Source organism: Anarrhichthys ocellatus, unplaced genomic scaffold (assembly GCF_004355925.1).
Source record: "Anarrhichthys ocellatus isolate YVR2014 unplaced genomic scaffold, GSC_Weel_1.0 scaffold16, whole genome shotgun sequence".
Lineage (NCBI taxonomy): Eukaryota > Metazoa > Chordata > Actinopteri > Perciformes > Anarhichadidae > Anarrhichthys > Anarrhichthys ocellatus.
This window is the reverse complement of record NW_022280046.1, coordinates 505,768-517,877: the sequence shown is the minus strand read 5'-3', so window position 1 is coordinate 517,877 and position 12,110 is coordinate 505,768. Positions and strand designations below refer to the sequence as shown.

The 12,110-nt window shown below is 42.6% G+C and overlaps 2 protein-coding genes across 3 annotated transcripts in view; both read right to left on the bottom strand.

The window, feature by feature from the left end:
* Positions 1-473: 473 nt before the first annotated feature.
* On the bottom strand, positions 474-3,927 carry selplg (selectin P ligand). The gene is made up of 2 exons (XM_031855984.1): positions 3,269-3,927; positions 474-2,733 (listed from the first exon to the last, which is right to left on the bottom strand). Exon 2 carries the CDS (start codon positions 2,723-2,725, stop codon positions 1,349-1,351), a length of 1,377 nt encoding a protein of 458 aa, XP_031711844.1. The 5' UTR covers positions 2,726-2,733; positions 3,269-3,927; the 3' UTR covers positions 474-1,348.
* A 1,591-nt stretch (positions 3,928-5,518) lies between these two features.
* The window catches only part of coro1cb (coronin, actin binding protein, 1Cb), a 12,172-nt gene continuing 5,580 nt past the window's right edge, over positions 5,519-12,110 (bottom strand). For both annotated transcript variants that reach the window (XM_031855970.1, XM_031855971.1), the window contains exons 2-11: positions 10,565-10,764; positions 9,441-9,563; positions 9,126-9,255; positions 8,725-8,906; positions 8,458-8,577; positions 8,091-8,195; positions 7,849-7,994; positions 7,090-7,147; positions 6,743-6,985; positions 5,519-6,294 (exon numbers count right to left, since the gene is read on the bottom strand). In XM_031855970.1, the coding sequence (XP_031711830.1) occupies positions 6,163-6,294; positions 6,743-6,985; positions 7,090-7,147; positions 7,849-7,994; positions 8,091-8,195; positions 8,458-8,577; positions 8,725-8,906; positions 9,126-9,255; positions 9,441-9,563; positions 10,565-10,764 (1,439 nt within the window). In that variant the 3' untranslated portion in view covers positions 5,519-6,162. The remainder of the gene's footprint in view (positions 6,295-6,742; positions 6,986-7,089; positions 7,148-7,848; positions 7,995-8,090; positions 8,196-8,457; positions 8,578-8,724; positions 8,907-9,125; positions 9,256-9,440; positions 9,564-10,564; positions 10,765-12,110) is intronic.

Sequence of the window (12,110 nt, the reverse complement as noted above, 5' to 3'; positions counted from 1 at the left end):
CTCACACGGCATGTGTGACCACTTTAGGGAGAGTGTGACGGAGTACGAGTGAGCCCTACAAGTGATTTTTTTTTTTATAAGCACAAATGCATTTTTGGCAACTCTACTGTGTTTGTGATCAGTCAAGACAAGTCTAACTTTATATGGTCATCAGGAGAATGAAATGAGGTCCTGCTTCTCCAGGTTTACGTTTGTCTCACAGCTCTGTTGATAGTCACCAGTGTCTGTTTCAGTTGCACATAACTCAACGTGGAGAGAAAAAAAAACAGCCTTAATAAGCATTCAGGGCTCTGTTTTCTTTTCACAGGAAGGGAAGTGAATATGAAATCCAGTCCTGCGTAGAAGAAAAGCCTTTTATAAAGCCTGTCATAAATAAGGGAACTGACTTAGTCCACAGAGTGCTCAGTTGTATTGTGACTGTTTACCATTTAGAGACACAGGACATTCAACACCTTTAGCAAAATAGGAACAGAGCTGTCTTGTGTTTCACATGAGCTCTTGTGCTTGCAGCATAAAGTTTATTTGAATAACTAGATCTTATTTTGATTCTCAAAGTGAACAGCTATCTGTTTGAAGAAAGGACGACTTTGATAACCTTTTGCTAGTCCGTAATGTCAAATAATCATATTAATCAATTCCAATTAAATGCAAAGATAGTGTGACCAATACTCTTTAGATTTTTGAGTATTTCTTTTAAGGCAGTCTCTGAACTTTGTCTCCATCTAAAATGAGTAAAATAGAAATGATTAGGCGATAACAGACCTGTAAAATAAAGTGTAACACACTGTTAAATAAGACAAATTGGTTTAATAAATTATCACAATACAGAAGCTGCATCTAAACGCCTACACAAACAGAGTCGCATACAGTTCAACATTATTCAAATTACAACGTTTATACAATGAAGCCACAGTGCTACCAGGACACTGCTTGTAAACTGAGCGGTGTCTGCGAGGAACACTCATCCCTCGACAAAACAAGCCTTCCTGTCTCCCGTCGCTAAGTGAAATACCATCACGACTCCGCTCATCAGGATGTTCAAAAAAATTCTTTGATCCCTCTCTTCATCCTGACTTTGACTCTTGTGGAAGGCAAGTGTAGAATTACACAAAAAGTCTCAACTCTTTGCCCAAAATACACATTTGGTGACCTGACCTCACCAAACCAGCAGATACATTATTGGTTCATGGTTTTGGTTTGTGGATCTATGTCTCTTCCTCCGTAGCAATGGATTGTGCAGCGAAGCCAAACCACAAACTTCAAACGGGAAGCACGGCTTTATTCAAACAGCAACTGTTTCCGCTTCACTGACATTAGACAGGTCTGCAGACAATAATAATAATTCCATTTAAACATAGCGGTCATTTTCTGGAAGGAAGCTGCTGAGAGTGAGGTTATCTCCCCCGTCTTCATCGCTGTCTGCATCCCCGTGGATCACCAGCACTCCGTTAGTGACTGGATTGCGTTGTCTTGAGTAGGTGATATTCCTCTCAGGCAGCAGGGCCGAGATGCACATCATCTCTGTTGCCGGTTGAGTTTTTTTGACCTTGTACTTCCTTGATGACAGCTTGATGCAGAGGATGATGGTAGAGATCATGAAGACGGTGGCCAATGCAGCCAGGGAGGCGACGGCGATGAGGCAGTGCTTCACCAGGCGCCGGGTGGAGCAGGGTTGGACCTCGGAGCTGGATGGGCTCTTTGAGACTTCACAAGGTGCTGTTGTAGTTACCGGAGTTGATTTGGTGGTTGGGACCGGCAACTTCTTGGGTGCACGAGGGATCAGGATTCCTGTAGGACTGGTGGAGACATTGGTGGTGGAGACATTAGTGGGGGAGACATTGGTGGTGGAGACATTGGGGGTGGAGACACTGGGGGTGGGGACTTTGGCGGTGGAGACATTGGGGGTGGAGGCTTTGGCGGTGGAGACATTGGGGGTGGAGATAGGAGATTCGGTTGAGAATGAGATGGTTGGGGACTCAGCGGTAGAGCTCAACCCTGCTGTGTCAGGAAACTGTGATGTGGAGTTTGGGGTTTTAGTCACAGAAACAAGCTTAGACGTCGACAAAAGCGCAGTGCTGGTGGTGAATGTTTCACTTGTTGTGGGATCAAACACAGTTGCAGTCTCAGAGGTGTGGCTAGCTGTCATTGTGGTTGTAGCTGAAGCTGAGGGACCGCTGAAGGTCTGGTTGAAGACTGGAGCCGGAAACGTTTCAGGAGAGGTGATGGGAGATAACTTGGATGTAACTTCAGGCTTAGCGGTGGACGAAGGCTGCTGCGAAGACACAGCTACTGTTGCTACAGAAGCTGTTGCAGGAGCAGCCATGGCAGTGGAAGTGGTGGGTGACTGCTGATGTATCTGATCCCCTGTAGGGTTTGCAGTCGTCTCTGAGATCATCGCGCTGTGGGAAGGATGTGCTGCACCTGCAGTTGTGATCACTGCTGTGGAGGCATGAAGCAACCGTGGCTCCGTTCTGCTTGTAGTTGCTGCGACGGTGGTTATTGCAACCAAATCAGAAGTGGTGTTGTTTGCGCTGTCGCCTCTGTAAGTGGCGGTCGCCGCTTCCGTTGTCTCTGCTGCCCTAATCTCTGCAGGTTTGTGAGGTTCAGCAGTTGAGCTCATGCTGCTGGTTTCTGTGTTGGAAGCACTCATGTCAGACTCCACCGCATACAAAACAGATATTCCCCACAGCAGAGCCAGGTACGTCTTCATGCTGAGTGCCATCATTGTTGTTTCTGAAATTATAGAAAAGATGCAATGCAAGAGTTTGGTTAAGAAATCTATTAAACAGCTGTAGTAAAAAGACACACACATGGGGATAAAAACAATGTGTCTGCTAGTGACAGCATATGATGAAACGGTCATGTGTCTTTCACCACACCCATTGGTACATTTTGTTTTACAGGAAAACAGAACTACTGCATTTAAGAGTAAATTTGAATCTCTCTTTAAAACAATCTATACGATCAGTATCCATATTTAAAGTTGTCTCTTTATGAAAAAGTAACCTGCAGCCAAAGGGGTCAACATCAGATTTTCTGAAATGTCTTAAAGTTAAGTATACATTTAAGGTATGAAGTAAACAGCGCGGATAAATCAACCTCCTTTGTGAGAAAGTCCTAATAGAAGATAACATTCTAAGAGAATAGTTACTGAACTGTATCCAACTCCCTGACATGAAAGGAAACGCTAGATCACAAATGCAGAAACATGTCTATCCAGAGCAAAGATTTTAAATGCGTCCTCAGAGAAAGCGGGTCGGTGTCTTACCTTGCTGCTGGTAAAGCACGTAGATGAGAGGATAAAATCTGATAGAAGTTCAGCTCATTTCAGCCTCTCTGGGAGAACATCCTCCGAGCTCTGACACGCTTTCTGTATCACTGCTTAGAAGAAACAGGAAATGTTCACACACTTTTTTTTTAAACTGAGAATCCATAGACACACTTCCCTTAGAAACACACGGATGTAGTCTTGCATCAACGACGCAGTAAAAATGATCAGAAGCTTCTTTTTATTGCTCTACAATCACTCAGCTACCGTTTTTTAAAATCTTTTAAGTATCTATTCATTGGCAGAATATTAAATATGTTTTACCCTCTCTGATGGAAAGTTATGGAGATGTTTGCTCTGATGATCTGACCACTACTTTATATAAAGTAGCAGGGAGTACTCAGTTCTGTTTCTCACATGTCAACTACTGATCATGGGATTACAGCTTCATGTCATGTGGGTGAAAGGCATTAGCTCTGCAGGAACTTCAAGGCACCAATAGTGGACCACAGTGACAGGATCAGCTACATGACGGATTATGTCAAGTGTAATACACGCAGGAGTAAATACGCTAAAAATCAAAAAAGTCCATGTGTTGAATGGATTTGAAATGTGGCGGTTTGGTGCCTAATTTGGTTCCCTTGCCTCAAAGACTGATATGCAACAGTAATAAATACAAGGCTTGGACTCAAACCTATGCACCCTGTAACAAAACGGAAAATTGACTTGTGTGGAAATAGTAACTGTCACTTCCTGTACTGCTGAGTCATAGGAAGATGTGGTTGTTAAAAAAAAAAAACCAAAAAAAAAAAAAAACTAGAAGTTTATAAAAATAAGTGACATGAAGATAAACTAAGTTTGCTGGTCTTTTGATTAAAGTAGTACAAAATACATGTGAGGGAGACTAGATTATACACGAGACAGTAGCTACTAATAAAGTTACAGAAGTCATGTCCTCATTGTTTCTGGTAATGTGGGGACCTGAAGTGCAGTTTCATCTTCAGGAAAATAGGTTTATATTTAACCCAGTGCCTTTAAATATGACAAAAGTGAAGACATACAAAAATTTGTACATTCAACAATTTTCCTCATAATTAAATTCCTGGATGAGAGGTGAAAAGCGTTTTAGACCGGCATAAAGCAAAGGTCATTCTTTTAAATTAAGGTGAAACATCCGAGAGTGGGAGCATTTTGATTGCCTCACAACAGCTCTCAACATGTCGACAGCGAGCTGGCAGCTCACAGCCCAAACTAAGGCGGAAGTGCTGACAGAGCTAACAGTGTTTGCCTGTGACCGCCATGTGAGAGCAGTGCAGAGCGGTGGCTGTGAGCGAACCATTGGACCACACTCGCATGCACAAACCTGCACTAAAAGCAGAGCGGCTGGACCGGCTCTGTCAACAAAGCAAGGAGAAGCACCAATAACAACACATACAGAGGGAGAGCGACTTTCTGCTCAGGTAGACATTACTCCACTATATTTTTAAATAGATAATAGTTGTTTGCTGCTATATTAATGTTCAATACAGCTCCTTTAATGAACAACAAATTACAGCCTCTGGGTTGTATGCTTCCACCAACCAGTAAAGTTGCAGTTTACATCTGTCTGTGCAAAATTTCATAACTTTTTATCCGATAAGACATTTGTATGAAATTGGCATAATTAGCATTCAACTCTTACAGCTGTGGCCCAAAATCTTTTGTAAGGTCACAATGACCTTTGACCACCAAAATAAAGTCAGATCATCCTCGAGTCCAGGTGGATGTTTGTGCGAAATTTGATGATGTTGAAACCACATTCATGAGGGTGGACGGACGTGCGGATGGAAAACTCGAATACACGATGACCTCATGAGTACTTTAGCACCATTGGCAGGTAAGAAAAGAAGTAACACCTGACAAGTTTGAAGGCTTTGGGGACTGAGGTTGGGTTAGAGCTGAAACAATTAGTCAATTGACAGAATATTAACTCCCACTGACACACAATACGCTCAACCTCCAGGGATACAGATTGATAAAAGCCAAATGAATCTAAAGACATTAAAAGAAAATAGAGATTTTCAGGTGTAAATTCTTTATTTATGTGCACAGAACTGTTTGTTAGGGGTTCAGTGAATCACAAGCTGGGTGAGTGGTCCCTTCCCAACACCAAATATGCACTGGAGAGGGCGACTTCAGTTTGAACCTTAACAGTGACAAGAGGCACCACTACATTTGCACAACATTTACACCAGAGAGATGCAACCCCCCCCCCCCAATAAAACCCAAAGTTAAATTTCAAGCCCAGAAGAACAGGAACAAAACGCTTAAAAAGGAATTCCTCCACATTCATAAATCTGATGGTTGTCAATGAGCAAACTGGTGGGAGGAAAAAAATGTTCAACAGCTATTGTTTAAAAAAAAAGAAAGAATCCAGCTTGACTAAATCAACCTAGCAGGCTGCGACTGGAATGTACAACAGGAGAGAAAATAAATGTAAAAGCAGTGCATGAAACGGCACATAATTCATATTTGGCAACACATAAGATAACAATGGAAATACTGATGCTACATACAGTTTTTGAGAAGTAAGTACAAACTTCACACAAGAATGTTTTACCACAATTAAAAAAAAAAAAAAAAAGTTAAGACTTTTTCCTTCAACAAAAATGTCTTTTCTTCAAATGTGTACATGAGCTGTGAGAGTTTTTCCTTTCCTCTGTGTGTCGGGGCAAAGTGTGAAACTGGAGACTTGATGAGGAAAAAATATGTTCATCTTGGAATGTAGGGCTTGGTCTCATCGCGGGACGAAGCCCAGCACAATGAAGCCGAATCTTGAGAATTTGGCTGTTGCTGACCCCCGTCCATTCGATTCCTAAAAACAACCAACGGTTCCCGGGAAGTGGGGCCGCAACTTACATGGCGACCTTGGCGACCTGCTCTTCCAGTCTGGCGATTCGACGGTCTTGGAGGATGACGCGGTCCCTGAGTGACTTGAACTCTCGGAGTACCTCTTCCAGTTTATCTTCTATTTTCTGCTCCTTTTTCTGGTGAGAAACGGAGAGAAAATGAGCTGAGCCGAGTTTAGTCGTCTCGTTTGGCTTTCAAGAGGCTGCTCAAGATTTACAGTGTTTACAGAAGGTTTTTTGTGGGGGATAACTTCTGTATCTTATCGACTACAAAACTTATCTTTCAGGCAAAACGAGCACGGATTTGACAGCTGTTAACATTTTCCCTTGCTCTTCCAGTGAATCGTGACCCAAACACCAAAGTATGTGCTGATCCATAACTTTTGTGAATTGTTCCGACCATAATAACTACTGTGAAGGGGGGGGGGGGAGTTCAGATGTCAGCAACAAAAATGCTGAGTGAGTTTGAAAAGTGTACCGCTTGCCATTAAAAAGGAAACCGTAACAATAATAATCTGTTTTAAGAATCTAGTTGTACACAAAAAGAAGAGCTGAAGAAACAATAACTGGGAGGTTTGACACTCACTACTGTGCGCTGCGGAGAAGCGTGCTTCTGCACGGTCGAGATGTTTTCTGCTTTTGTGGCCGGCTTGGTTTCCAGGACGTTCGTCTTGACCACTTTGAGATCGCGGGCCTTCGTGGAGACGTAGCCGTCTTTGAGTGAGATCAGGATGGGGCCTCCGTTCTTCCCGGCGAACCACTCCTCCCCCTCCAGGGCGGGATCGGGGCCGGCCGTGTCGGGATACAGGTCGTCCTGGAACAGGTCCGACTGGTGGAGAGGACACAGGACATGTCATAAGGCGCAGGAAGAGGACATATAAAGCAGCACTGAAAGAACAACGTGTTTATTACTCGATATAAACACAGACATACCTTACGCGGGACTGTCATGATGATTGGTTCACATTTTCTCTCGTGTAATTTGTAAAACCTACAGAGGATGAATAACACGTGATTAATATCAGACACAGCAACATGAAAAACACATTCAAACAACAGTAAGAGTAGCAATACAAAGTTTAACTAAGGAATATATTCAGTCATTAATTAAATTCACATATTGGTAAGGAAAATTTAGCATTTGTTTAAATGTGTTTATTTTAAATAATATCAACGATGAGTAAACACAAAGATCAATAATGTGTGTACTTAGATGAGCTTTGTCCCTATTCTTTCTTCTACTAAAGTCAAATTAACTTTTTTACATGAAACTATGGTGACGTCAAGAGCTGAAACAATTAGTTGATTAATTACAGAATATTAATAAGAAACAACTGATTAATTGTTTTTTTTCCTTTTTTACAGAAAAATTACCCAAATTCTCTGGTTCCAGATTCTAAAACGTTAATATTTGCCATTTCTTTACAACCTTCTATGACACCAAACTGAATATCTTTTGCACAAAATATAACATTTAATTATGTTAAATGAGCTTTGGAAAATTTTGACTATTCTAAGAAATTAAGAAATTAATGGATAAAGAAAATAATCCTTAAAATCAAATTGGTTTAAGCTGATTTGCTCTTTTTAAAAAGTTGGGTATTTTTCAGACAAATTCTGTAAAAAAATAAAATAATGTACATTATACAGTATGTTAGCTCCACAAACTAACAAACATGATTACTACAATACCTTGCAATTTCACATTTGTTGACATCCAGGCCTCTTTTGGGCATGTATCCCATGCCTCTCTGGGGCTCCTTGGTGGAAAAGGTACTGAGGTAGTGAACAAACGGCGCCTCATCGGTGATCTCAAAGTACCGAATGCTGCTGTCACCCTGAGCACACACAGTCGCAGCTCAAAGTCAGTTTGTGAATCAAATTATCAGAAACGAGAAACGAAAACTGGAAAATTTCTTTACAAGGCTGCTCACCTTTCCACACAGGTAGACTACGTTGGTGTCGGGGTCATAGAAGGGCAGCAGAACTCCATTACTGGAGTCCATCTCCTGAACACATATTGGCTCATCCATGTTTTCCTGGAAACACAAAAATAAGTCGAAGTAAAAACTCTTGTTAATTAGATCTGGAGAAGTGAAATCTCTTTGAATGTAACGCCCCCTCCTGGAACTAAAGCGTAATGACAATGGAAATTTAATAGGAAAACAATTATCCTCATTTTACATTCAGGCAACACAACTGATGGAAACTTGCATAACAGGTAGGAAGCTGCACAAAGCAAGTGTATATGTGATGAATCGGTGTGTTACGGATACAATGAGATTCACTCCGCTGACGTACGATTTTCCACAGAGCCAGCTGGCGTTCGCTCATGCGGCTGAATCCAGTGGTGAAAATGTTTCCGTTGGCTAAAAAGATGGCTCTCATTGGCCGAGCTCCCTCGTGAGCTTTGTCCTTCTCCTAAAAACAGAAACACACTTTGTCAGACTGGACTGCCATGTATTGTAGGTGCTTTGGAGTAAACAGCTCGGTGGGCGATTCTGGGAAAGATTATTTCACGCGCGAAGCATCCAAGCCCCCGCAAATCCCCGCGGTGTTTCCACTTACCGCAACAACCCTTTTTTTACGGGGGTCGATGACACGGACCTTCTTGTCCTTGCAGGCGGTGCAGAGCAGGCTGCCATTGCGGCTCCAGCTGACACTAAAGATAACATCAGGGTGCATGTCCTCCAGGTTGATCATGGCCTGTCCTGTGCCCACATTCCAAATGACGATCTGGTTGTCACACCCTTAAATGGACACATGCAGCACAGCATGACTACACGCACACACCTCTGTGTTCCAAGGCTATTTCAAGCCCTTTACGTCACACAAAGCAACATGGCGAGAAGGCCGTCTGTGAGATAATTGGTCCTATTTGGAGTTCAGCTGTGCACAGTGGACAAATGGCAGACAATTACCGAAACGGATATTTCAGTCTGAGGGCGCGGGGCGTGCCACAAGGTTACCTGCGCTGAGGAGAACGTTGCGAGCGGTGGGATGCCAAGACACGATGCCGACCCTCTTGGAGTGGCCCTCCAACACGACCACGGGCACCGAGAGAGGAGTCCCCAGCCCGTTCTCAGGGATCTGCCAAACCTGAGTCCGAAAACAAAACCAGCTACATAACCGGACACCACACAGACAAAAACCTGTCCACTAAAAATCCTCCTACAGTACTAATGCTGAAGAGTTTGACAAGTGTCAAAATGTTTTATTCTTACTCAAAGACACTACAAACTACAGTCTGAAGAAAATCCTGTGGAGAAGAACCGTGTCCTTACCATCACTGTGCAGTCCTCCGAGCCGCTAGCGATGACGTGGTCATTATGAGGACACCAGTCGATGTCCAACACTGGGCCCGTGTGACCACATACTGTCGGGTAAACCTTGTCTATACGGCCAGACTGCGAGACAGAAGACAACTTTGTTACAGCGAGTGTGAGCCGCATCCTCCTGTAAGCCGATATCGGTCAGAGGAATATGAAAATGACGGGGCTAATTTAACTATCCTGTGGAGTTCAGTCCTTTGCATGATTACAAGACTTTTTATGAGCATCACAGTGCAACTTCATCACACATCTGTCCTCATGCTGGGCTAAAAACAGAGAACTGGGGTCATTATTGTACATTTTTACAAAATACACTTGTATTAAATGTTTGATATTTAAAAAAACTCAAGGATTCCGCAGCAAATCCTCCCTGAATTAACCAACACCGGCAGACGGCTTAATGTCATGAACACGTTTGATCATCTGGGCTTGTTATGATCCCAAAGAATCATTCTAACAGGAGGACAAAGTCAACACATATTTTACTGTTATGACCTCACCCCAGTGGCCTAAAATAATGCAGCAGCCATCCCCTTTGCGAGTATCATGTGTTCAATGAGCCAACTGTAACCAGATACACATTACATGCCTTTACCACCAGGCAGATTCAAACATTGATTATCTATGTTTTTTACTATAGATATGAGCCTCGGGGAACGACCGCACGGGGTCACAGCAGCAGTGTGCTGGAGGTCTGCTGACAGAGAAGCCTATAGGATTGATTTGCTACACGCTCTGAATGCTGTACTGTGATACAGTGTACTGTTACGGCGTAACCTTCGTCTCTCCGGGTATGCTTTACAACTTCTGTGGCCAATTTTGGTCTTCAGTTGCCGGTGTCATGCAGCGTTTTATTCCTAACCGACAGTTAAAGCCCCTATTTGAAGGATTTAAAAATGTCACAGCAGAACAAAAAAAACCCCAAATACACCAGCCTCTGAGGCCCGTTTATTTAAACTAGTTTATTAAACACTTCATACGAACTTCGACCTCTCAGCTTGTCTGTAAATGACAATCAAAAGATGTTTTAAAACCCCTTGAAGGAAATGAGAAGGCGTTGCAAAGGCGCCACTCACCTTTTGTAGAGGAAGTACAAGAAAGGCTCCGCCCCCACTGGCGTCTATGATGATGGCAACAAATTTGGGGTTGACGGCACAGAAGGAGCTGTCCCATGTGACCCTGGACACGCGGATGTCATCGTAGCACTGGTCGTTCCTCACCGCCTGACCAAAGACATGGCGGAACTTGCTCTGTCGCACGACTCGCCGCAACATATCTGTTATCAAGAGAAATGAGAGTACGATAAGAGCGCGTTTCTAAACATAAAAAAAAATGTATAAACACGACAGAAAAGTAGCCATTTTCCCGCAGAATAGTGATGTTATAAAATCTGAAAATGAGCATCGTCTGTTAACATTGAGCCTGCAGAGGAAGTCTTTGGTTGATTGCCTGTACAGTCCGTCTGATCTGAGATTAATGTATCAACTGTGAGTTTGTTGCTGTGCATTTGAAGGACTTAAATCAGCTCTACCTGTTGGCAAACGTTTGAGGTAAACTGTACATGAGACACCAGCTGTGTTTAACTCATCTCAGTGTCGTTTTCCAGACTTGTGACACTCGGACAAAAAGTTGCCAACTAGTAGGCCAGCTGAATTAAAACAACCATTAACAAGCATAACATAATGGAAATGATCTTAATTGTTGATCTGCATTTAATGATCAAATTGCTGCTCAGTGCAGTACTCTCACTCCTCTTCCCGTTTCTTCTTTAACTCTCATTTATGCTTCCGGCTTCAAGCGAAGTCATTCATCGGGACTAGACAATTGTTTTCACAGCAAATTCCATTGTTGGCATTGTGACAACTTTGGGAACAGTCAGGTCTAATCCGCAGCCAAAACATGAAAACCAAACATGATGGAAATACTCCTCAGACTTGTCTTGGGGGAGATGAAGATGTTCCATCATTTTAGTGGCATGCTTCGCTGCATGATTATGTGGAAAATATAGTGTCTAAGGGCGGTAATTAAGCTGCCAGTCTGAAGCGACACACTGAGCGGTTATACAGGCTCCAGTTATCTGAACCACCTGCTTCTTCACACGCAGTCATGGATTTTGAAAATGGAAAAGATGAATCACAGCTCTTTGTCCCAAAATCTTACTCAGCAATATTGGAGCTTTTTTTCTTTGCAGTTTTGCGAAGGACTGAACAAATCTTATCTTTAAATAATATTTCAGATTCCTGGAACTCACGGTCAGGATTCATTCATTTCATTAATTGAGGCAAAATAAGCCTTAAAGCCCCCACACACCTATTATACAGTATATCCACACAGGTTTTCAATTATTGGCCTGATTAGATCTCGTCTCAGAGGACAGGGTGTGCAATTGTGATTGAGTGACGCTACATCTTAATGTTTCATACATGGAGTTGATTTCGGATTCTTACGTGGTTAACGTGTAGAATATGGAGTCAAATAAGTATTTAAACATATAACTTCAATCCAAGTAACAGCCAAATTTGTCACCATCCAATGTGAGGTCACATCACATGGCATCGTCTTAAAATCTTAGTTTACACACACACACACACACACACACACACACACACACACACACACACA